The sequence below is a fragment of the Pseudophryne corroboree genome, chromosome 5 (genome assembly GCF_028390025.1).
Source record: "Pseudophryne corroboree isolate aPseCor3 chromosome 5, aPseCor3.hap2, whole genome shotgun sequence".
NCBI lineage: Eukaryota > Metazoa > Chordata > Amphibia > Anura > Myobatrachidae > Pseudophryne > Pseudophryne corroboree.
In genome coordinates this window covers 188,488,222-188,515,599 of record NC_086448.1, presented here as the reverse complement: position 1 = coordinate 188,515,599, position 27,378 = coordinate 188,488,222, and the positions used below count along the sequence as shown (strand labels likewise).

Sequence of the window (27,378 nt, the reverse complement as noted above, 5' to 3'; positions counted from 1 at the left end):
AGGGACAACACTACAACCCCAGTCATTTGTCCACAGACGGATTTAAGGAGCTCTTTAGGTACAAGGATAGAAGAGATTCTTCAGAGTCAGCGTCTCACAAGGAGATTTTAATTCCCTCATAAGGAGTTACTAAAATACCACATCAGGATGGGTTCAAACCCGTGGATATTGTTAGTAACAGGGAGGGGAGGAAAGCTCTGAAAGGAGATTTTAAGTCCCTCATAAGGGGTTACTAAAATACCACATCAGGAGGGGTTCAAACCCGTGGATATTGTTAGTAACAGGGAGGGGAAGAAAGCTCTGAAAGGAATAAGAATTTTTTTTTCAAAAGAGCAGGTTTTCCGTCAGAAGGGACACTAGACCTAGAGAAATGGGAAAAATTTGCCTCCTGTAACAAGAGTTGGATAATAAAGCTCTAAAAGGAGATTTTAAGTCCCTCATAAGGAGTTACTAAAATACCACATCAGGAGGGGTTCCGCGCACGTTCACCCAGGCATGGGAGCGCGGTCTGTAAAGATGTCAGGGCCCGACAAACCCGTGGATATTGTTAGTAACAGGGAGGGGAGGAAAGCTTTGAAAGGAATAAAAATTTGCCTCCTGTAACAAGAGTTGGATAATTAAGCATAATTGTAGAGATCAAGTATCCATCTGGATCACTGTAGCACAAGAAAGAGAAAATGAAAAAAAAATAAGAAAAGCCAAAGAAAAGAATGCCATACCGAAGGTAACAGTTCACGTTGTCCAGGAACAAAGCAAGTGGAAAATCAGAAGCCCAACGCAAGGGGCCACAGGAAGGAACTCAAAAGAAGGAACCAAGCAAGATGACAGAAAGTGTTATTTCTGCAAGCAAAAAGGACATTTCAAGAAGAATTGCAAAAAATACAAGGAATGGTGTGAAAACCAGCAAGAAAAACCTAAAGCATGAAGAAGTGGCTTCCCGAGGTACCTCCCTGCCAAAACACCATCTGAACAAGAAAATGATCAAGTGACCCTTGTACTGCCAACAGGTCACCAATATCAATGCATTATAGACTCGGGAGCAAGCCGAACAATTTTAAAGCAGCAAGAGGTACCAAGTGAATTAATGACCACTGAGACTTAGTCCAGCAACAGCACCTCCACACTATACCCCACCCCTATACCCAGACATGCATGCACACCCAGGTACCCCTAGTATGAACAGACTTGAATCATCTGCAAGCTCACTAACAGTAAAATTGAAAAGAGATGAACCAGGAAAAGAGTGACGAATAATCAGCCCTATCTTGAAAGGATCTGTGGTTGAAAATCCAAATGATTTACCTGAGCTATGTGTACAGAATATGCCCCAGTGTCCTGATACTTTATCACAAGAAACCCCAACAAGACCAACCAAAGAAACTAGCCACCTAAAGCTCCCCTCATGTTTAAACGAGTGGTGGACACCTGGAATCAAGCTATGAGTCCAGTAAACAATTGTCCACAATCAGGAACTATAGGCGAAAGGGTGCAAATCAGGTGAAGAGGAGAAGCAAGGGGTCAAGACACAGCCTCTACAGCTTTTCATGCCCAGGTGCATAATGTACAGAATAAACTGACATATTTTCCAGAAAGATTGTGTTCGGTATGTCAGTTTTGCGTTCCAGAAGGATATGAACATTGCCCAAATTGTGGAAACTGGATTTCACCCCATGAACCACCATGCCAAGATATCTATGCGACTAGAAATACTGAAAGACGGTCATCATTGCCTGTTTCTCTGTATCCAGCACAAGTACAGAGAATACGCAACCCAGATAATGCAGCCAGGACGAACGAACCATACATCGTACAGAGCCAACACCACAAACCATGGTATGGCAATGACCTCGCAAATATAGTTGCAGAGTCCCCAGATCCTAGAAAAAACCCAACAGCATTTTATGCCTATATGGAAAGAATTCAAACCATATGGACACCGGCATGGGTCAACTACCACCAGTTGTGTGAGGCTATACTAGGACCAGGAACTGCCCAAACAGTAAGCACCATGTTAAAAGCAGATGCAGTAGATGATTGCCCAGCCATAACGGACGTTCCGACAGAGGAAAATAGTACAACGTTTGAAAGTGGAAAGATGTACATGACAAGACTTAAGAGATGGTGTCATGCACAGACACTCAGAGCACCAACAGCCCCAAATTTGAAACAGGAAAAGACTGAGTCCATCAGAACTTACTATGATAAAGTCACTATACGACACACAAGATGATAGAATATGAAGGTGTGCAACTCCTGTGTCGGCAACAGTGTACTCAGTCACCACTGGCAGTTCGATAAAAGTGACTTTACCCACAGGAGACCCAAGGGTTTCAAGAGCTGTTTTTATGCACAACCAGATTCCTCTACGTTTACTTACAGATCAAGCCATTGCAACGACTGGATTGGGAGGTTAAGCCCTACCCCTGCAAGAAAGCAAAGATGTAACCTGAAATACAAGCTGCTATACAAGACTATCTCTCACAGGAAAAGTAAGACAAAGAGGAACAACAACTCCCAGCATAAACATCATTATGTTAAACACCAGCCTGGGTGGACTTGGACTAAGACGATGACATGCCAGCAGCAGTGAGAAAGAATATGCAAGTAAAGAAAGGACAAAGTATGAAGAATAATGAATTAATCATAAAGAGAGGTGATTGAAAAAAGAAAAGTTGAGAAACAATATGAAGATCGCATGAAAGTTTGGAGACTAAAGGAAGTCTGCTTTAAGAAGGACAAAGAAAGACATCTGACAAGTGGTCAGTACTACATGGCAAGATTACAGAGATAATGCAATGATTTAAAGCAACAGAAGCTCTGGGGTTTAAAGCAAATAATAAGGAACAAGACAGAAAAAGTTCCAGAAGACAAATTAATGATGCTTCTTCTGCCAATATGAAGTACAAGCTTCTTCAGGTACTCCCCAGTGAACATAATGTCTCCAGAGGAAACAGCAGAAGGTATGATTACAGTCACCTTGCCCACTGGAGAAATACGTTTGTGCCTAATGAATACTGGAGCCAGCACACGCAGAAGACAGCAGAGGGAGATACCACAAGACCTTATGATATCAGAAATTCTTAAAAGGACAGGAGATGCTAGAACTACAGTCACCAATACCAGCCCAGTTCTTGACCTCGGAGTACATGTCCAGTGACTTTGCTGAAGCACAATGTACTAAAGCTTATCCAAGGAGAATACAGTACACACCAGCAGAAGTTTAACTTTCCAGCAACTTATCAAAGGAAAGAACAAAAAGCCATTTAGAAGCAAATTAAAACAGAAGTTCAATATTGGCTCATTCCCGCAGTACCAGTTGTAGAAGAAAGTAAGCAATACTACTGGACCAGGATAGCCATGTGGAGGGGCTATATCACCAAGTGATTTATCCACAAAACACACAGCTAAATACAGGATGTGAATGAACTGCTGATTGCCACCACCACTAAAAGAAGTACCAAGAAGGGGCAGTGTCCTTAGTGAAGTTTCTGGAAGACCGAGGCTGCAGAGCCTCAGAAGGAGAAATTGCAGCTAGTCAAGCAAGAGTTAATCTTCCTAGGACACCCAAGGTACCCGACATCTAACAAAAGTGAGAAGGAAAAGATTCAGACTGCAAGCTAAGATGCCAACTAGTGTCAAGCAAGTCAGATGATCATTCCTGGGCCTAGTAGGACACTACAGAACACGGATACCTCTAGCACCAGTCTACATGCAAGCATTGTATGACAACACTGAAAGGGAGGAGGGTCCGCATCCTACATACAGCAACAGATGAATTAAGCTATTGAACAATTGGAAACAGCAGTTGCCTCATCTCAAGCCCTAGAACTACCTGACTATTAAAGAAGGAGGCCATACATAGAAGTCCTTATGCAAAATCATGGACTGAGGTGAAGACCAGTGGCCTACAACTCAAGCAAGCTTGACAGCGGTAATCAAAGAGCACCTACCGGCATCAGAGCAGTGATAGCAGCAACAGTCCTAGAAGAGTATAAGAGCACAGGCATAGTGCTGAATCATGAACTTATCATCCAGGGTCCACATGCAGGTACAGAGAAGCTTCAACAAGCAAGAACCAGACACCTGTCAGTGGCAAGGCTGACCATGTATGAAGTAGCACTGCCAAAGTGCGACAAGTAACCATCAGACGATGTATTACCCTCAACTCAGCAACCCTTTTCTAGCATTAATCAATAAAGGTGTTGAATCTCAAGATTCAAAAGGAGGGAAAAACAGATTATCTACTGATGAATGGGAAAGCCAGAAGTTTCTAACATTCACTCACGAAGGTAAACAATATTGTTGGACACGATTACCCCAAGGGGGAGCAACCAGTCCATCAGATTTCTCAGAGGCAATGGCATTAATCCTGCAGAAATGGAGACCGCACTTTACAGACACCCAGTTAGTTCAATATGTCGATGATCTGCTTATTGCTGCACAGACAGAAGAGAAGAAAAAAAAAGGAAACAGCATCACTACTCATCTTTTTGGCAGAAGAAGATTGCAGAGTGTCAAAAGCCAAACTACAGCTAGTACAGAAAAGAGTTATCTTTTTAGGACACTGCATATCCCAAGGAACAAGGCATCTTACTGATGAAAGAACAAAAGCAATAACTCAAGCAAAAACCCCAAGAACATTAAAAGAAATCAGAGCTTTCCTGTGCCTTATTGGTTATTGCAGAGAATGGATACCCTCAGCCTCATTACTGATGCAACCCCTATATGAATTAACAAAAAAGGAGGCGTCAGCAGAAAACAGGGACACCATTGAAGAAGCAGTAAGAAAACTAAAGCAAGCCATAATAACAGCCCCAGCATTGGGATTGCCTGATTACAAAAAGCCTTTTAACCTATTCTGCCATGAAAACAGAGGGCATTCTTTAGGGGTGCTTAACCAGAAATACGGACCAAAACAAAGACCAGTGGCATACTATTCAGCCCAGCTGGATCCAATTATCAGAGGAGCACCATCCTGTGTCCGAGCAGTGGCAGCAGCAGCAATACTGAAGGAAAAGGTGACAGACATCATTGTGCTTGATCATCCACTGTGTATACAAGTACCGCACGCTGTAACAGAAATACTAAGTCAAGAAAAAAAGCAAGCATCTTTCTGCAGCCAGACTTGCCAAATATGAAGTAGCACTATTAAGCGCCTCCCATGTCACCATCACAAGATGCACTGTACTAAACCCAGCTACACTCCTTCCCATCAACGATTCAAAAGAGGGGAGGAGAGGGGGAAATGGTAATGATGGTAAATCGTCAGATGAGGAGGAAAATGCTGCTACAGACGCAGAAAATACAGCACAAACATTTCCACATGATTGCCTAGCCCTCATGGAATTAGAAACTTTACCTCTTCCTAATGTCCAAGATACACCACTGGACAATCCAGACATGAACCTGTTCGTCGATGGATCAAGATATTATGATAATGGATCCCCAAGGACAGGATATGCAGTAACAACTGAAACTGAAGTCATAGACTCTGGACCATTGCTACCAAGAATGTCAGCACAAGAAGCAGAACTCATAGCAATGACCAGAGCCTGCATACATGCTGAAAACATGACAGCTAACATCTAGTCCCAGGATTACGCTGTTATTTGGAAAAGTAGGGACTTCAAAGGTGCAAATGGAAAACCCATCAAACATGCCAGTTTGATTATGGAACTCTTCAGAGCATTGGAACTACCTAAAAGGATTGGCATAATCAAGGTACAAGCACATACTAAGAGCCAAACCATGGAAGCTAAAGGAAATGCATTTGCAGTTGCAGAAGCCAAGAGAATTGCCTTACAATCAAAAGAACCTGAGCAAGTCTTAGTAGCTCAAGATGTGAAGCAAATGCCCAGTGAAGAGGAGCTGATCAAAATTCAACAACAAGCATCACAAGGAGAAAAGGAGAAATGGAGACGATTGGGGGCAGAAGAAGATGAACATGGACTTTGGAAGTCAAGAGAATTAAAGTACTGTCTACCAGCAGCTCTATTTCCACCTATGTTACAAGTAGCTCATGGACAAGTACATCATTCAAAGGAAGCCATGGTAAATAGAGTACAAGAGCATTGGATAGCTCCAGGCTTCAATAAAGCTGCAACAAACTTTGTAGCAGGATGCTGGATCTGTGGAATCAGCAATCCAGGACAAAGAACCAAGACACCTCTAGGAACTATACCCAAAGCCTCTTACCCATTTCAAAGACTACAAATCAACTATATACAGTTGCCACGAAGCGGTTCATATGAATATGTACTAGTAACAACGGACATGTTTAGTCACTGGGCCGAAGCCTGGCCAGTAAGCAAAGCCACAGCAAAAACCACTGCAAAGAAACTGATAGCAGAAGTAGTATGAGGATTTGGGGTACCTGAGGTTATAGAATCAGATAGAGGTACACATTTCACAGGAGAAGTCATGCAGCATATAATGAAAGATTTGGGGGTACAGCAGGCCTTCCACGTGCCTTATCGCCCCCAGGCGAGTGGGAGGGGGAACATCTGAACTTTGACCTTAAACTAAAACTACAGAAAATGATGACAGAAACCAAAAGAACTTGGCCAGAATGCCTACCTATAGTCTTGTTTAATATTAGGACCACACCCATGAGACCTAGTAAACTGACTCCATATGAAATATTGTTTGGGTCAGCTCTAAGAACAGGTTGTTATTATCCACAACAATTACAACATAATCATGGTGATTTAACAGGTTATGTACAGGAGGTCTGTAAAACATTGACTAACCTCCATTGCCGAGTGTTTTCTTCCATTCCAGACCCAGAAGGATCAGCTACGCATAAGCTAAATCCAGGAGATTGGGTCTATTTAAAGAGACATGTGAGAAAGACCTTTGAACCAAGATATGATGGTCCATATCAAGTGCTGCTAACCATGTCTAGCTTAAATTAAGGTGAAAGGTCGTGATACCTGATTACATGCATCCCACTCGAAGAAGTTGACAGTGACTCTCCAGCCAGAAGAATGAAGTTGCTTATCCTTTGGTTGTTGTTAGGGGTAATCCCCAAGGTTTGGACCATAAGTCCAGGGGACTGGTTTACTGAAAGGGAATAGTTCAGGCCTAGTGTAGGTAGAATAGGGAGAAAAAGTGGAATCAAAAAGAGGGGAAATGATGGTGTAGGAGCTTCCGCAGTATAGCAAATATATTGATTCACGCTTTTTTGCATTGATTAAGATATTTACTGTTAATCACAAAATGTGTTCGTGTATCCTTAAAAATATTGGACAGATATATTCAGACTATATACCTCGAATATCTTGTTTTAAAGCATGACGTGTTCAAGGACAAGGCAACGCCAGATGTATCCAAGGCTAATTGGATAGAATGTTTTGAGTTTATGTCCGAAAGACTGATAATCATGAAGCAATAAACTATATTCAAGAATGTTCTAATTGCTAATTATAATCTTGTATGACAATTGATGTATTACAGTTTTTGAGACATACATGGTGTATTCTGATTGGCTAAATGTATTGGCAAACATGAATCCTTTGTCTTTAAGCTATAAAATAAACCTATTATGGACCCTAAGCCAGGTCAACTATGGTCTGCTTAGGTTACACATGATCCTGTGTCATCTTTTCATTCACTGATCTCCAACCGGTTGCAAAAGAAACAGAATTCTGACTGATGACTGCAGAGAGTTTATAGACCAGACCTGAATAGGTTAACATACCCTAACACTGCCTATGGGAGGGGGGAGTGTATTTTAGCTGTGCAAGTGTTTGAACACATGTGTAGCAGAGCTGTACAAACAGATATTGTGCAGTCTCTGAGTAGCCCAGGACATACTCAGCCGCTGCGATCGCTTCAGCCTGTTCCGGACAGGAATTGACGTCAGACACCCGCCCTGCAAACGCTTGGACACGCCTGCGTTTTTCCAAACACTCCCAGAAAATGGTCAGTTGACATCCACAAATGCCTTCTTCCTGTAAATCTTCTTGCGGATGTCCCTGTGAATAGATCCTTCGTACAAACCCATCGCTGAGCGGCGATCCGCTTTGTACCCATGCGATGCGCCTACGCATTGCGGTGCATGCGCAGATTAGACCTGATCGCCCGCTGTACGAAACCGCAGCCTAGCGATCAGGTCAGAATTAGGCCCTTTGTTTTAAAAGTCCAATAAAATTACCCAAATATAAACTTATATCCATTTTTATGTACCCCGAATTCAATATGAGCACTTTTTTTGCTGAAAAAACCTGCATTATAATACTTTATAATATTTTTTCATTTAAAAAAAAATGCATTTAATAGCCATTTGACCCAATTTAAGTACCCCAAATATATTTAATATGACCTATATTACACTGTTGTCCTATGTTAGTTTAGCATTTATTGAGGTACAGACTGATTTCCCCATTTTTTCGCCCTGAGTTTTACATTTTTTTCGCATACGTCCCGTTTTCGCATGTTTGGAATAGGATAGGGCGAAAAACAGGGGCGCATTTTTTTCAGCAGTTGTCTGTCGATAGATGCCCCAAAAAATGTGCACAAAAAATTGCCGCAATTACACGGCTAATAGGATACCGCCCTTTGAGAAAAGTGCTATATAAATACGATTATTATTATTAATAATAATAATAATAATAATAAACAAGCAATCGAGTATTGTAGGCAGCAATGTTAGTAACAATACTCCTTGATCTGCCCCAGGCTGGGGGTCATCCCCTGTGGTGCACGCGGCGTTGCTTCACGGTGCCCCAAATACTACTTTTCTACATATTTTTTTGTAAGGAGGCCACACCTCCTTACAGTAGGACACACCCCATTACCCGAGCCCACTTTCTACGGCCATGGTAATACATACTGCACTAGTCATACACACTGCCTCCCACTAATACATAATGCACTAGGAATTCACAATGCCACCCAGTAATACATACTGCTTTAGTAATACACACTGCATCCCAGTGGAATACATACGGTTTACCGGCAGCCGGGATCCCAGCTGTCATGATCCAGACAGTGGGATCTGGGCCACCAGTGTCCCGGCAATGGGGCGAGTGCTAGAAAGCCCCTTTCGGCTCACTGCGCTCGCCACAGAGGACACCCACAGACGGAGAAAAGCCTGTGGCGTTGGTATTCCGGCGGTGGGATTTCCCCACTTGTCGGGATTCCAGCATTGGCATTGTGACCGCCAGGATCCCAACAGGTGGTCTCCCGATTGCCTCCCCTCCCAGTAATACACAGTAATACAGTACATACTGCACTAGTAATACATACTAAGGGCCTTATTCAGGTCCGCAATTCTTGAGAAAGGTGCGCTCTGCGCACGCACAGGTCCCGCCCCGGGCACGAGCAGTTAATGTGATTGGATCGCATTAACCGCAAACGCCTTTGCCTGCATTTGCTGGGCGTCAACAGAGCGTTTTGGGGGCGATGTCAGGGAAACGGGGTGTGACAATCAAAAACATGGCAGCAGGAGCCATCCACAGTTTCTGCAACCACGCTGTAATTGCGGTGCGATCGCAATTACAGTGTGATCGCAGTGGGTGGGCGGCGGGTCGCATGCTGGGCGGCCTTGTCTTGCGATGGGCAGCCCCAGTATGTAATTGCAAGGATTGCAGTTTCTGCTAAAAATCAGAATCTGCAATCCTTACTGAATAAGGTCCTAAATACACACGGCCCACCAGTAATACACACAGCACACAGTATAATACATACAGCTTCCAGAAATAGACAGTATTAGGTACAGTGCTGACAGGAGAGATGTGAGACAGATCTCCCTTGCAGCAGTTTGGGCTTCCCTACATTGAGGCCAAGCCCTGATAACATCACCACTGTGATGTCCCAGGATTTCCAGTACTCAGAGGGGAAGCCTAGAACCATAATGAGCAGCGGGTTATAAATGGCAGTTTACCATATAGTTCTTTTGCTACTTAACCCTAAACCTCAAGCAGCTGAGAATGAGTTAATTATGGGACAAGTAAACAACAGTGCTGATATGGAGGCAGTACAGCAACAGGGTAATGCTACACACCCTGTGCACCGCATGTGCTAATATTCAGACCACATTGACTATAGCACACAAAATCTATTTTTAACTTTTTCTGGCTTTCTGAGCTGCAGTAATGTTTAGTACATACTTGTCTACCTGACCCTCTCCATGAGGGAGAAAATGCTCTGTTCCTGGACTTTCCTAGTAATGTATGATTGCCATCACCTGTGGTGAGCTAGTTAATTGATAAGAAAGGTGTTTCACCACAGGTGATGGCAATCATACATTACTAGGAAAGTCCAGGAACAGAGCATTTTCTCCCTCATGGAGAGGGTCAGGTAGGCAAGTATGGTTTAGTATATGTCATGGAGAGGACCAAAGTCACAGATGGTGACTACATAAGACCATACTTGCCTACCTGACCCTCTCCACATACTTGCCTACCTGACCCTCTCCATGAGGGAGAAAATGCTCTGTTCCTGGACTTTCCTGGTAATGTATGATTGCCATCACCTGTGGTGAAATACCCTTCTTATCAATTAACTAGCTCACCACAGGTGATGGTGTTATGCACACCAGTGCCTGCAGGAAAGTACTAGTGTCAGAACTGTCATGCACTCCAGTGTCTGCAGGAATGTACTGGTGTTTGAACTGCTATGCAAAACAAATGGACTCACAGACAAACTGGGGAATATGACATAACGTACACAGAATGTGATAGGGTAACAAAATACACACACAGTGAACAGAGAAGCCCAGAGGCCAAGGAACTGGGTATCTCCCTTGTACTAGAACTGCTCAGATGTAAAAAGCAAGATGTTGTGTTTTAATACGTAGAGAACCCGAAATGCTGTTGCCAAGGGCAACAGCAAAACCCTAAAGGGTTACCAACGGGTGTGGCAGTAAACTCCTTGGTCAGAGATGGAATGATAGACACAAGGAGAGCCTCCACAATCCTGATTCTCACTTGCAGTGCACAGGTTTAAGCTTACTGCCACTAAACTGACCCCTGACACCTAGCACAGTGAGACAGGATTAGACAGGCAAGTGTTAGAATACAGCCGCAAACTTGCTAAGTTCACAGAGTAATAACAGAACCCCAGCAAGCTAAACGACTGACTCCAGTCTTACTGCTAGGTCTGGATTGGCAGAGTGTAATACCAAATCCCCAGGCCTATTTGCAGTAAGCAACAAACAAATACAAAGCTACACAGTACTGGCTAACTTTCATGAACTGACTAACCAACAGAGATTCAGCAGCATCTGCTTACCCTGAAAAGAGGCCTTATAAAGCAGGTGCTGTCCACGCCCCACTCAGACCTCACAGACTGTGAGCACAAAAACCAGCACCGGATCCCCTGCTGTGCACAGAGCCTATAACCACTGCACAGCAAAAGACCCGAACCGGAGTATCAGCTGCGCTCAGGTTACTCCACTAGCACTTGTCTCCCGGTTGCCATGACGACGTGGCAGCACAGGGCAGGAGACCCTAACAGTACCCCCCCTCTGACGAGGGGTCAAAGAACCCCTACCACCGGGTTTATCGGGGAACTGCGAGAAGAAAGAGCGTATCAGTCTGGGGGCATGAAGATCACAACTGCGCACCCACGACCGCTCCTCCGGGCCATACCCCTTCCAGTGCACCAAAAATGACAGCCGACCCCGAACCACCTTGGAGTCAAGAATCCTTTCAACAACAAACTCCCTCTGGCCACGTATCAGAAGAGGGGAAGGTCTTCCACTGGAAGAAGGATTACTAATCGCCCGTTTTAAAAGGGAACAATGAAATGTTTTATTGATACCCAAAGAACGGGGCAGATCTAACTGAAATGCCACCGGATTGATAACCCTGGTGATCTTATAAGGGCCGATGAACCGGGGCCCTAACTTATGAGATGGCTGTCTCAACTTCAAATTCTTGGTAGACAACCAGACGAAGTCTCCTAATTTGAAGCTGCAGGGTCTTTTCCGCTTATCAAAAACCCTTTTGGTCACTAATGACACAGACACAAGGGCTTTCTTCACTTTCCGCCAAATACCTCTAAGGACCGAAACCACAGAGGAACCACCAGGCGTGGAGTCCAGGGGGTCAAAAGAATTGGCCTTAGGATGATGCCCATACACACAAAGGAAGGGAGAGATCCCTGTAGCAGAGTGAGCCGCGTTGTTATAGGCAAACTCCGCCATGGACAGATGAGCAACCCAGTCAGTCTGACACTTGGAGACATAACACCTGAGGAACTGCTCCAAGGACTGGTTCACCCTTTCAGTCTGCCCATTAGACTGCGGATGGTAGCCTGACGACAAGCTGACAGAAATCTGGAGATCGGAACAAAATGCCCTCCAGAATTTGGCCACAAACTGGGATCCGCGGTCAGAGACCACATCAAGTGGCAACCCGTGGAGACGCACAACATGCAGCATAAATAATTCAGACAGGCGTCTGGCTGATGGCAGCCCAACCAGTGGAACGAAGTGCGCCATCTTCGAAAACCTGTCAACGACAACCCAGATGGCTGTCATCCCCGAGGATTTGGGCAAGTCCACCACAAAATCCATTGAAATGTGGGTCCATGGCTTAGATGGGATAGAGAGTGGATGTAATGGGCCAACAGGAACCCCTCTAGGAGTCTTATTTCGGGCACAGATGTCACATGCCCGAACCCACTGATCCACATCCTTAGCCACCGAGGGCCACCACACCGCCCTAGATAGCAACTCCCGAGTTCTGGCAATACCCGGGTGACCTGCCGACTTCTTGGCATGGAATTCCAGGAACACTCGCTGTCTTAACCTAGGAGGCACAAACAAAAGACCTACCGGAAGGTCTGGAGGAGCCTGCTCCTGTGCTCTAAGGACTAATGATAAGAGGTCCTGGGTAATGCCCACTTTAATACATGATGGGGAAACAATGGGCAACGGCTCCTCGGTGGTCTCCTGGATTGGAGCAAAACTCCGCGAGAGCGCATCAGCCTTGATGTTTTTTGACCCAGGGCGATATGTTATCAAAAAATTAAAGCGAGCAAAAAACAAAGCCCATCGTGCCTGCCTGGCATTGAGACGCTTCGCTGACTCTAAATATGCCAGATTCTTATGGTCAGTGAGAATTGAGACCACAAACTTAGCCCCCTCAAGCCAGTGTCTCCACTCCTCGAGTGCATCCTTAATAGCCAACAATTCCCGGTTACCCACGTCATAATTCATCTCGGCAGGCGAAAATTTACGGGAAAAGTAAGCACAGGGATGAAGGCGATTATCAGACACTCCCATCTGAGAAAGCACTGCCCCAATACCCATCTCAGAGGCATCCACCTCCACCACAAAAGGACGCTCTGGATCTGGGTGTCGCAGCACCTTGGCCGAAACAAATGCCCTTTTGAGACGGGCAAAAGCCGCTTTAGCCTCACAAGACCAGTGAGCAACATCCGCCCCTTTCTTAGTGAGTGCCACCAAGGGCGCCACTATAGACGAAAATCCAGCGATAAATCGTCTATAAAAATTCGCAAAGCCCAGGAAACGCTGAAGCGCCTTCAAACTAGTGGGCTGCACCCAATACAGGACTGCCTGTACCTTGGAACCCTCCATTTGGAAACCTTCTGGGGAGATAATATATCCTAGAAATGCGATTTGCTGAACTTCAAATTCGCACTTCTCCAGCTTCGCCCCAAGCCGGTGGTCTCTGAGTTTCTGGAGGACTAAGCGTACATGCTTCCGATGTTCCTCCAGGGAATGGGAGAAGATTAGGATGTCATCTAAGTATACAACTAAGAATCTATCCAAATATTCCCTGAGCACATCATTCATGAAATCCTGGAAGACTGCCGGGGCATTACAGAGCCCAAAAGGCATCACCAAATATTCATAATGCCCTGAGTGGGTATTAAAGGCAGTCTTCCATTCATCCCCCTCTCTTATTCGGATTAGATTGTACGCACCGCGTAGGTCAATCTTAGAAAAAATGGTGGCAGTACGAAGCTGGTCAAACAAGACCGAAATGAGAGGCAGTGGGTATGAGTTTTTAATCGTGATACGGTTCAATTCCCTGAAGTCGATGCAGGGTCGCAACGAACCGTCCTTTTTACCCACGAAGAAGAACCCCGACCCAACTGGAGACTGTGAAGGTCTGATAAATCCCTTAGCCAAGTTCTCCTGAATGTACTCTGCCATAGCCTGAGTCTCAGGACGTGACAGGGAGTACAACCTGCTCTTGGGAAGCTTAGCATTTGGCAACAAATCAATGGCACAGTCATAGGGGCGATGGGGAGGTAGTACCTCTGCAACTTTTTTGGAGAACACGTCCGCAAAATCTGCATAACACCCTGGCAATCCTGGCAAACTTAGCTGCGAGAGCCTGACTGGAAGGCTCAAGCAACTCCTGAAACAATCAGTACCCCAACTAAGAATCTCCCCAGAGACCCAGTCAAATTGAGGATTGTGGGCCCTTAACCAGGGTAACCCCAACACCAATGGGGCAAAAGTACAGACAGTCACATAAAAGGACAATTTTTCAGAGTGTGTGGCTCCAATAAACAAAGAAATCTGGCTAGTGCAAGAGGTAATTTTACCTTGGGATAATGGTTCCCCGTTTAACCCACAAATCTCAATTTCCGATGCCAAGGGTACTAAGAGAACAGAGTGTTTTAGGGCGAATTGGCGGTCCATAAAAACCCCGTCGGCCCCACTGTCCACAAAGGCCTCAGTCTTGACAGTTTGACCGAGGATCTTCAAGGTCACCGGAATGATAAAAGTCTTCTTGGGAAATTCTGACTTCTGGCCTGACAGGATATTTCCCATCACCCTCAGGCCCTGAAGTTTTCCGGCTTTTCTGGGCATGATACTACCACATGACCTTTATTCCCACAGTACAAACACAACCCCTGCTGTCTCCTCCGCGTCTTCTCACGCGAGGAGAGGCGGGTAGCCCCAATCTGCATAGGCTCCTCAGAAAATTCCTCAGAGTCTGAGGTTCCCTTGGGAAGGAAGGAAATCTCAGTCTCCCTTTCAAGCCTACGCTCTCTCAGCCGTCTATCCACCCGGATGGATAACTGCATGAGCTGATCCAAGCTATCAGGCAAGGGATATTGTACCAGTTGGTCCTTTATCTGGTTAGAAAGACCTCTTCGGTACTGGTGTCTCAGGGCTGGGTCATTCCACTGGGTATCATGGGCCAACCTCCGAAACTCCGTACAGTAAACCTCAACTGGCCTTCGCCCTTGCTTAAGGATCGAAATCTGAGCCTCGGCTGAGGCCGTCTTGTCAGGGTCATCATACAACATGCCCAGTGCCGTAAAAAAAACATCAACACTTTTAAGCGACGGACAGTCAGGCTGCAACCCATATGCCCAGACCTGTGGGTCTCCTTGTAGCAAGGAAATCACTATGCCCACCCGCTGAATCTCCGACCCAGAAGACTGAGGCCTAAGCCGGAAGTATAGCTTGCAGCTCTCCTTGAAACAAAAGAACTGCGAGCGATCTCCAGAAAAACGATCCGGGAGATTTACTTTCGGCTCCTTAACCCCTGCAGGTGCTGCTGCTGCGGGAGCTCCGCCAGCAGCCTGGGAGGTGTGCATTTTAATGGACAAATCATTAAATTGTCGAGTCAGGACCTGCACCTGATCGACCACCTGTTGCAACGTATTTTGAGGGGTATGCTCCATATTCCCACAAAATTTCAACAGGAGTATTAGGCTGCTGAATATGTTATGCACACCAGTGCCTGCAGGAAAGTACTAGTGTCAGAACTGTCATGCACTCCAGTGTCTGCAGGAATGTACTGGTGTTTGAACTGCTATGCAAAACAAATGGAATCACAGACAAACTGGGGAATATGACATAACGTACACAGAAGGTGATAGGGTAACAAAATACACACACAGTGAACAGAGAAGCCCAGAGGCCAAGGAACTGGGTATCTCCCTTGTACTAGAACTGCTCAGATGTAAAAAGCAAGATGTTGTGTTTTAATACGTAGAGAACCCGAAATGCTGTTGCCAAGGGCAACAGCAAAACCCTAAAGGGTTACCAACGGGTGTGGCAGTAAACTCCTTGGTCAGAGATGGAATGATAGACACAAGGAGAGCCTCCACAATCCTGATTCTCACTTGCAGTGCACAGGTTTAAGCTTACTGCCACTAAACTGACCCCTGACACCTAGCACAGTGAGACAGGATTAGACAGGCAAGTGTTAGAATACAGCCGCAAACTTGCTAAGTTCACAGAGTAATAACAGAACCCCAGCAAGCTAAACGACTGACTCCAGTCTTACTGCTAGGTCTGGATTGGCAGAGTGTAATACCAAATCCCCAGGCCTATTTGCAGTAAGCGACAAACAAATACAAAGCTACACAGTACTGGCTAACTTTCATGAACTGACTAACCAACAGAGATTCAGCAGCATCTGCTTACCCTGAAAAGAGGCCTTATAAAGCAGGTGCTGTCCACGCCCCACTCAGACCTCACAGACTGTGAGCACAAAAACCAGCACCGGATCCCCTGCCGTGCACAGAGCCTATAACCACTGCACAGCAAAAGACCCGAACCGGAGTATCAGCTGCGCTCAGGTTACTCCACTAGCACTTGTCTCCCGGTTGCCATGACGACGTGGCAGCACAGGGCAGGAGACCCTAACAGATGGAAATCAAACATTACCAGGAAAGTCCAGAAACAGAGCATTTTCTCCCTCATGGAGAGGGTCAGGTAGGCAAGTATGCCTCTCCATGAGGGAGAAAATGCTCTGTTCCTTGACTTTCCTGGTAATGTATGATTGCCATCACCTGTGGTGAGCTAGTTAATTGATAAGAAAGGTGTTTCACCACAGGTGATGGCAATCATACATTACCAGGAAAGTCCAGGAACAGAGCATTTTCTCCCTCATGGAAAGGGTCAGGTAGGCAAGTATGCATAAGACCCAGGTAATAATGGTAATTGGTGTCCAGCGTCAGGACTTTTGCAGAAGCCACTGCAGACATCCTAATGCAAACTGTATATCTGTTCTGTTCTGTTTCTAATCCTCACTGGTATGAGAGATCATTGGGGTTCACTTCAGTTAGAACAACTGTGGATGTTTCACATCAATAACTGTAAGGCACATAATACAAAGGGGTCAATTAAATTAGGTGCGAGCGGTGTGAAGTGCTGTTCTTTTTGGCTAGACTTGCAGAATTTTATAGGCCATCAACAAAAATCATATGGGCTGTCAACAAAAATCAGGACATCCAGGGCTACTGTAGGTGCCGCATATGCACGCACTTACTTGTACAGTGTGTCGACTCCAAAATGTTCTGGGAATCCCTTTCTGCAAAAGCGGGATTCCATATGCAGAGATACATATCACTGTGTAGTTGTGAACTGACCTCAGTGACTATCATGCATTCCATTACAGAACATTTCCCAAATTTCAATGGTGTTTGTATATATTAAAGGCACACAGAGAAACAGCTGGAACAGGTGACTGAGACAGGGTGATCTTCTCTCCATATTGTCTGCATATGTCTGGCAAATGCTGTATGACATGAAAAGCACATGACACTAAGACTGACAATGTCAGTACCTGTTTGCCTCGTTTCCCTGGTCTCCCGGTAGGTCCTCTATTTCCAGGAACTCCTTGCTCACCTTTTGGGCCCATCTCTCCCTTTTGTAAACACAAAAAAAGATAATTAGGACAGAATTCCCAAAATAATAATCTTTAATAGAGCATATGTATCGTAGAGATCCTCTATGTCATCAGGAACATAAACCATACATACCCAGACTCCAGACAGAAAGCACTCCGGTCATACACTGGATTTATGCTAAGTCTGTTCTGATAATACAATTTAGCTAGTTATTAGAAGCAAGCATTGAAGCTGAACTAAACCTGAATAATATAATGTGCTATTCTGTACAAGAGGTTGTGAATGATCTTGCCTTTACAAGAATGTAAGAACATCTCTGGCTACTCAGTCATTGAGATGTTGTAAAATCACACCACAACGTGTCCTAACAACCTTTCCCATCAGATCCGTCGCAACGATAAACTATATACACCACAGTGTATCACAAAGGTAAGTTATTTGAAGAATGGCAAGATTAAATTAATTTACAGTGCATCCGGAAAGTATTCACAGCGTTTCACTTTTTCCACATTTTATTATGTTACAGCCTTAATTCCAAAATGGAATAAATTAATTTTTTCCCTCAAAATTCTACACACAATACCCCAAAATGACAACGTGAAAAAAATGTTTTTGAGATTTTGCAAATTTATTAAAAATAAAAAACTAAGAAATCACATGTACGTACATAAGTATTTACAGTCTTTGCTCAATACTTTGTTGATGCACCTTTGGCAGCAATTACAGCCTCAAGTCTTTTTGAATATGATGCCACAAGCTTGGCACACCTATCTTTGGGCAGTTTCGCCCATTCCTCTTTGCAGCACCTCTCAAGCTCCATCAGGTTGGATGGGAAGCATCGTTGCACAGTCATTTTCAGATCTCTCCAGAGATGTTCAATCGGATTCAAGTCTGGGCTCTGTCCTAAAGCCACTCCTTTGATATCTTGGCTGTGTGCTTAGGGTCGTTGTCCTGCTGAAAGATGAACCGCTGCCCCAGTCTGAGGTCAAGAGCGCTCTGGAGCAGGTTTTCATCCAGGATGTCTTTCCACATTGCTGCATTCATCTTCCCTCTATCCTGACTAGTCTCCCAGTTCCTGCCGCTGAAAAACATCCCCACAGCATAATGCTGCCATGATGGTGCAAAACGATGGTACAAAGTGGCCAATTAAATTAGGTGCAAGCGAAGTGAAGTGCTGTTGCAGTGGCGTGGAAACACTGGCAATGACACCTCATCTCACCCCCTTCTTAGCTAGACTTCCAGAATTTTATAGGCCATCAACAAAAATCATATGGGCTGTCAACAAAAGCGGCAGGTGGCAGTGTTGCCAGCGGCAGCAGAGGCAGCAGCAGCAGTGCTACTAATGAAACTGACTACAGGACCCAATCGATATAAAGCTGGGGTATAGAAATACAAGGCAGCAGTATCTGTTGGGTGCTGTAGTCAATTACTGTACCTATAAGTTTCTGTGCCAGCCCAGATAATAATAGAGTAATTGGTGTCCAGCATCAGCACTTTTGCAGAAGCCAGTACAGACATACTAATGCAAAGTGTATATCTGTTCGGTTTCCGTTTCTTAGGTAACGCTCACTGGTATGACATCTCATTGCCATCACAACTGACAGATCATTGCCATTCACTTCAGTCAGAACAACTGTGGATGTTTCACATCAATAACTGTAGGGCACATAATACAAAGTGGCCAATTAAATTAGGTGCGAGCGAAACAAAGTGCTCTTGCAGTGCCGTGGAAACACTGGCAATGACACCTCATTTCACCCCCATCTTAGTTAGACTTGCAGAATTTTATAGGCCGTCATATGGGCTGTCAACAAAAATAAGGGCGTCCAGGGCTACTGTAGGTGCCGCATATGCACGCGCTTACTTGTACAGTGTGTCGCCTCCAAAATGTTCTGGGAATCCCTTTCTGCAAGAGCAGGATTCCATATGCAGAGATACATATCACTGTGTAGTTGTGAATTAACTTGAGTGACTATAATGCATTCCATTACAGAACATTTCCCAAATGTCAATGGTGCTTGTATATTAGAGTCACACGGAGAAATAGCTGGAACAGGTGACTGAGGCAGGGTGATCTTCTCTCCATATTGTGTGCATACTGTATGTCTGGCAAATGCTATATGACATGTTTCAGAAAAGAACATGGCACTGAGACTGACAATGTCAGTATCTACAGTCAGCGGCGTATCTAGAGAAGTGGGGACCCATGTGCAGTCACTGTGTGTGGGCCCCCTCCTCTCTGTCACGTAGCTGGCAGCACTGTCAGCAATTTGAGCACTAGAGACTCTGGCACAGTGCCAGAGTCTACAGCACATGTGCAGATCTCCGAAAAAATGGTGCTGCCATGCTTCACTGTAGGGATGGTATTGGCCTAGTGATGAGCGGTGCCTGGTTTCTTCCAAACATGACACCTGGCATTCACATCAAAGAGTTCAATCTTTGTCTCATCAGACCAGAAAATTTTGTTTCTTATGGTCTGAGAGTCCTTCAGGTGCATTTTGGCAAACTCCAGGTGGGCTGCCATGTGCTTTTTACTAAGGCGTGACTTCCGTCTGGCCACTCTACCATACAGGCCTGGTTGTCCTTCTGGAAGGTTCTCCTATTTCCCCAGAGGAATGTTGTAGCTCTGACAGAGTGACCACCGGGTTCTTGGTCACCTCCCTGACTAGGGCCCTTCTCCCCTGACCACTCAGTTTAGACGTCCGGCCAGCTCTAGGAAAAGTCTCCCATTTACGGATGATGGAGGCCACTGTGCTCATTGGGACCTTCAAAGCAGCAGATATTTTTCTGTTCCCTTCCTCAGATTTATGTCTTGAGACAATCCTGTCTCTGAGGTCTACAGACAATTCCTTTGACTTGGTTTGCGCTCAGACATGCACTGTCAAGTGTGGGACCTTATATAGACAGGTGTGTGCCTTTCCAAATTATGTCCAATCAACTGAATTTACCACAGGTGGACTACAATTAAGCTGTGGAAACATCTCAAGGATCAGTGCAGTGCAAGAATCAGTGGAAACAGGATGCACCTGAGCTCAATTTTGAGCTTCATGGCAAAGGCTGTGAATACTTATGTACATGTGATTTCTTAGTTTTTTATTTTTAATAAATTTGCAAAAATCTCAACAAAAAAAAACATTTTTCACATTGCCATTATGGGGTATTGTGTGTAGAATTTTGAGGTAATTTTTTATTTATTTATTCCATTTTAGAATAAGACTGTAACATAACAAAATGTGGAAAAAGTGAAGCGCTGTGAATACTTTCCTGATGCACTGTAACTTTTCAACCAATGCAATAAATGCATCTACATATTTCCACTTGTCATGTTGCCTGTGGTGTGCGTGGATGATACACCCTTACGTTTTGTATCCCTAGCCAATGCTGAAAGCAATTTCATTTCTACCTCTAGACCTAAATTACATTCATTATGTAATTTGCTCTCAGTGGGTTCATACACAAGTTAGAGAAACAAAACAAATTTCCTTAGCATGATCCTTATTTAACAATTATATGATTATCACAGATAACACAGTTGCTGCCAGTAAGCAATGCTATATTTAGCTGGGTTATTAAGAGTAATGTGGATAAAACAAATCCAGGGCAGCTTCCTCACTGCCAACCTTTCCTGGGACACAAATTGGGAGGTGACATATATTCAGCTGGTGTCAAGAGTAAATGATGTCTGGAAATACTGAAGATAATCTCTGAAGAGTAGTAGTTTGAACAAGTATTACTAGGCCATTGTGGATATGTTTAACTATTCACAGGCTAGTAAGATTTACAGATACTGATTCATAATGACTGGTGGGCCATATAAGGGGAATGTTGTCTGTTTGGTTAATTTGTTGTTATTTTTCATCTGGGACTTGGATTCCAAGATATCTAATACAAGAGGATAGCCAACAATTTGGGCAACATACTTGAAGGGATTGTAGAGCTGATTGATCCAGATTGTATCCTAAAGCATCCAGTTTAGACATATTTAATGGAAACCTGTTTTTAAATGCATATCAAATGTATGAGTAAAACTTAAATTAAATGTCTTTTAAATGCATTGATACAGTACATGTAATAGCATTTTAACATGCATCATGTTATGTGGCCTATTACAGAGTAAAGCATCAAATAAATGGATATTTTCCAGTACTTACTTTTTGCCCAAGCATTCCTGGGAGGCCCATAAAACCCTAAATAGAGAAACATGAAATTCATAAATATAATGAGGGTGCAGTTTGGTGTAAATACTGAAAAGGTCTGCATTTAAGTTATTGAACTTATACTTGGGCTTCTTAACGAAAGTGATTCACTGCTGATCAGGACTCACATTCATAATTAGTGAGGAAGAGACAAGACATCAGCACCACCAGTCCAACATAAGTAAGCAACTTCACTAACGCAATGACATGAAAAGTCCTACCTGTTCACCTTTGGGACCATTTATTCCTGTATCACCTTTCACACCCTGGAAGCAAATATACTGTATTAGGAAAATAAGAATTTACTCACCGGTAATTCTATTTCTCGTAGTCCGTAGTGGATGCTGGGAACTCCGTAAGGACCATGGGGAATAGCGGGCTCCGAAGGAGGCTGGACACTCTAGAAAGATTTATGACTACCTGGTGTGCACTGGCTCCTCCCACTATGACCCTCCTCCAAGCCTCAGTTAGGACACCGTGCCCGGACGAGCAGACATAATAAGGAAGGATTTAGAATCCCGGGTAAGACTCTTACCAGCCACACCAATCACACCGTACAACTCGTGATACTATATCCAGTTTGACAGTATGAAAACAACTGAGCCTCTCAACAGATGGCTCAACAATAACCCTTTAGTTAACAATAACTATATACAAGTATTGCAGACAATCCGCACTTGGGATGGGCGCCCAGCATCCACTACGGACTACGAGAAATAGAATTACCGGTGAGTAAATTCTTATTTTCTCTAACGTCCTAGTGGATGCTGGGAACTCCGTAAGGACCATGGGGATTATACCAAAGCTCCCAAACGGGCGGGAGAGTGCGGATGACTCTGTAGCACCGAATGAGAGAACTCCAGGTCCTCCTCAGCCAGGGTATCAAATTTGTAGAATTTTGCAAACGTATTTGCCCCTGACCAAGTAGCTGCTCGGCAAAGTTGTAAAGCCGAGACCCCTCGGGCAGCCGCCCAAGATGAGCCCACCTTCCTTGTGGAATGGGCCTTTACAGATTTTGGCTGTGGTATGCCTGCCACAGAATGTGCAAGCTGAATTGTACTACAAATCCAGCGAGCAATAGACTGCTTAGAAGCAGGAGCACCCAGTTTGTTGGGTGCATACAGGATAAACAGCGAGTCAGATTTTCTGTCTCCAGCCGTCCTGGAAACATATATGTTCAGGGCCCTGACAACGTCTAGCAACTTGGAGTCCTCCAATTCACTAGTAGCCGCCGGCACCACAATAGGCTGGTTCAGGTGAAACGCTGACACCACCTTAGGGAGAAATTGGGGACGAGTCCTCAACTCTGCCCTATCCATATGGAAAATCAGATAAGGGCTTTTACATGATAAAGCCGCCAATTCTGACACTCGCCTGGCTGAAGCCAAGGCTAATAACATGACCACTTTCCACGCGAGATATTTCAGATCCACGGTTTTAAGTGGCTCAAACCAATGTGATTTTAAGAAACTCAACATCACGTTGAGATCCCAAGGTGCCACTGGAGGCACAAACGGGGGCTGAATATGCAGCACTCCTTTTACAAAAGTCTGAACTTCAGGTACTGAAGCTAGTTCTTTTTGAAAGAAAATCGACAGAGCCGAGATCTGTACTTTAATGGAGCCTAGTTTTAGGCCCATATCCACTCCTGCTTGCAGGAAATGCAGAAATCGACCTAGTTGAAATTCCTCTGTTGGGGCCTTATTGGCCTCGCACCATGCAACATATTTTCGCCATATGCGGTGATAATGCGTTGCCGTAACATCTTTCCTGGCCTTAATAAGCGTAGGAATGACTTCTTCCGGAATACCCTTTTCCTTTAGGATCCGGTGTTCAACCGCCATGCCGTCAAACGTAGCCGCGGTAAGTCTTGGAACAGACAGGGCCCCTGTTGTATCAGGTCCTGTCTGAGCGGTAGAGGCCACGGGTCCTCTGAGAGCATCTCTTGAAGTTCCGGGTACCACGCTCGTCTTGGCCAATCCGGAACCACGAGAATCGTGTTTACTCCTCGCTTTCTTATTATTCTCAATACCTTTGGAATGAGAGGCAGAGGAGGGAACACATAAACCGACTGGTACACCCACGGTGTCACTAGAGCGTCCACAGCTATCGCCTGAGGGTCCCTTGACCTGGCGCAATATCTTTTTAACTTTTTGTTGAGACGGGACGCCATCATGTCCACCTGTGGTTTTTCCCAACGGTTTACCAGCATCTGGAAGACTTCTGGGTGAAGTCCCCACTCTCCCGGGTGGAGGTCGTGTCTGCTGAGGAAGTCTGCTTCCCAGTTGTCCACTCCCGGAATGAACACTGCTGACAGTGCTAGTACATGATTCTCCGCCCATCGGAGAATTCTTGTGGCTTCTGCCATCGCCATCCTGCTTCTTGTGCCGCCCTGTCGATTTACATGGGCGACTGCCGTGATGTTGTCTGACTGGATCAGCACCGGCTGGTGTAGGTGCAGGGATTTTGCTTGACATAGGGCATTGTAGATGGCCCTTAGTTCCAGAATATTTATGTGAAGGGAAGTCTCCTGACTCGACCATAGTCCTTGGAAGTTTCTTCCCTGTGTGACTGCCCCCCAGCCTCGAAGGCTGGCATCCGTGGTCACCAGGACCCAGTCCTGTATGCCGAACCTGCGGCCCTCTAGAAGATGGGCACTCTGCAGCCACCACAGTAGAGACACCCTGGTTCTTGGAGACAGGGTTATTAAGCGATGTATCTGAAGATGCGATCCGGACCACTGGTCCAACAGGTCCCACTGAAAGATTCTGGCATGGAACCTGCCGAAGGGAATTGCTTCGTAAGAAGCCACCATCTTTCCCAGGACCCGCGTGCAGTGATGCACTGATACCTGTTTTGGTTTCAGGAGGTCTCTGACTAGAGATGACAACTCCCTGGCTTTCTCCTCCGGGAGAAACACTTTTCTCTGGACTGTATCCAGAATCATACCCAGGAACAGTAGCCGTGTCGTCGGAACCAGCTGTGACTTTGGGATATTCAGAATCCAGCCGTGCTGGTGCAGCACTTCCTGAGATAGTGCTACTCCCACCAACAACTGTTCCTTGGACCTCGCTTTTATTAGGAGATCGTCCAAGTACGGGATAATTAAAACTCCCTTTCTTCGAAGGAGTATCATCATTTCCGCCATAACCTTGGTAAATACCCTCGGTGCCGTGGACAGTCCAAACGGCAGCGTCTGAAATTGGTAATGGCAATCCTGTACCACAAATCTGAGGTACTCCTGGTGAGGATGGTAAATGGGGACATGCAAGTAAGCATCCTTGATGTCCAGGGATACCATGTAATCCCCCTCGTCCAGGCTTGCAATAACCGCCCTGAGCGATTCCATCTTGAACTTGAATTTCTTTATGTATGTGTTCAAGGATTTCAAATTTAGAATGGGTCTCACCGAACCGTCCGGTTTCGGTACCACAAATAGTGTGGAATAATAACCCCGGCCTTGTTGAAGTAGGGGTACCTTGATTATCTAGGGTTGGGGGGAAAAAGAATGAGAAGAAACTGTATAGTTGACGCACTAGAAAGAATTAATTAGTCATAAAAAATAACCTTTATTAAATTATTATTAAGAATATGAATGGAATTTCATAAACCCAAATTGCAGTGAAACATAAGAGTTAAAATCAGAAACGAACTAACATATATGTGAACCTACAAGATAGGAATTGGTGAATAAAGAGATTAAAAAGGCGTGTCCTGCGTGTATTTCATATATATCCACTATAAAATTATTATATTCAGGGAATCACCAATATTTAATCCCTTATAGGTGTGATTCTGTTTTAATGTGATGGCTGTTACAACATTTATTAACAGTAAACACTCTCCCGGTGAGTGATTCCAGGGAGTCAGTATCTTGTGTGTATCGTCATTCACTCCACAAGAGTAATCCCTAGGAATTTCTCCCAAATATAGGGACTGTGAGTGTCAGAGGATATAAATATGATAGAGAGTTATTTAGATAGTGTATGAGCCTCACTTCTGGCAAAAAGGCATTAGTATGTGATATACTGTTAAATTGGGGTCAACTCAAAAAGTAGGTGTCAAGATCTATAATATAATGCACAGCATGAGGATATATGTACTATCCCACATTAATTATAACACACATGTTTATCTGGGTATATATATGGGGGGAATTCTTCATACGGGGGATATGGCAGTCCCCACTTTATGTGGATTGCTTGGGGGGATATGGCAGTCCCAGATATTAATTTTCAGTAACCCACCTATCAAAGATATAGCAGTCCTCACGTCTATGTGGATCTTTTAAGGGAATTTAGCAATCCCAATTATATTCTCTCATAGACCACATAGGACCTCAATAGGTTCTGTGAGCTGCAATATGATACAATAATTCTAATTTATTCTCTGTTTATTTTATTCAGAGATATAGAGTTATTATCCATGGAGGCAGCACTCCTATTCATAATGTGTGTCAACCCCATATATTGTATCCCTTTATTTATTTCACTGTGTGATTAAGCATAAGGTGTGGGATAGTGCCTGATGCATTAAGTACCCCTTGGGGACTGGTGTATACGCCCCACAATTTGTGTATATCAAGGAGTTTAATATTCCATTAATAAGTATAACTGCCAATAAGTGTTGCTTTGTAATGGCTTTTTGCTACACTGTTCTAATATTCACTCATACAACTATCATCTGTTTCCAAATGTTACTATATTGTTGCAATGTGGTATGTTAATTATTAGTACTAGCACTGTCTCATCATTTATTCAAGATGTCTCTTTGCAGCAGCCTTATCCAGTTGGCTTCTAGGCTAATAATTAACATACCACATTGCAACAATATAGTAACATTTGGAAACAGATGATAGTTGTATGAGTGAATATTAGAACAGTGTAGCAAAAAGCCATTACAAAGCAACACTTATTGGCAGTTATACTTATTAATGGAATATTAAACTCCTTGATATACACAAATTGTGGGGCGTATACACCAGTCCCCAAGGGGTACTTAATGCATCAGGCACTATCCCACACCTTATGCTTAATCACACAGTGAAATAAATAAAGGGATACAATATATGGGGTTGACACACATTATGAATAGGAGTGCTGCCTCCATGGATAATAACTCTATATCTCTGAATAAAATAAACAGAGAATAAATTAGAATTATTGTATCATATTGCAGCTCACAGAACCTATTGAGGTCCTATGTGGTCTATGAGAGAATATAATTGGGATTGCTAAATTCCCTTAAAAGATCCACATAGACGTGAGGACTGCTATATCTTTGATAGGTGGGTTACTGAAAATTAATATCTGGGACTGCCATATCCCCCCAAGCAATCCACATAAAGTGGGGACTGCCATATCCCCCGTATGAAGAATTCCCCCCATATATATACCCAGATAAACATGTGTGTTATAATTAATGTGGGATAGTACATATATCCTCATGCTGTGCATTATATTATAGATCTTGACACCTACTTTTTGAGTTGACCCCAATTTAACAGTATATCACATACTAATGCCTTTTTGCCAGAAGTGAGGCTCATACACTATCTAAATAACTCTCTATCATATTTATATCCTCTGACACTCACAGTCCCTAT

General features: G+C 44.3%; 1 protein-coding gene and 1 long non-coding RNA gene across 4 annotated transcripts in view; one reads left to right on the top strand and one right to left on the bottom strand.

Moving 5' to 3' along the window:
• COLQ (collagen like tail subunit of asymmetric acetylcholinesterase) overlaps window positions 1-27,378 on the bottom strand; it is a 250,697-nt gene that overhangs the window by 35,133 nt on the left and 188,186 nt on the right. For all 3 annotated transcript variants that reach the window (XM_063921952.1, XM_063921953.1, XM_063921954.1), the window contains 3 exons: window positions 21,995-22,039; window positions 21,729-21,764; window positions 17,514-17,594 (listed from right to left, as the gene is read on the bottom strand). In XM_063921952.1, coding sequence (XP_063778022.1) covers window positions 17,514-17,594; window positions 21,729-21,764; window positions 21,995-22,039 — 162 coding nt within the window. The remainder of the gene's footprint in view (window positions 1-17,513; window positions 17,595-21,728; window positions 21,765-21,994; window positions 22,040-27,378) is intronic.
• The window catches only part of LOC134927468 (uncharacterized), a 53,813-nt gene that overhangs the window by 13,530 nt on the left and 12,905 nt on the right, over window positions 1-27,378 (top strand). The gene's annotated exons all lie outside the window — the stretch shown is intronic.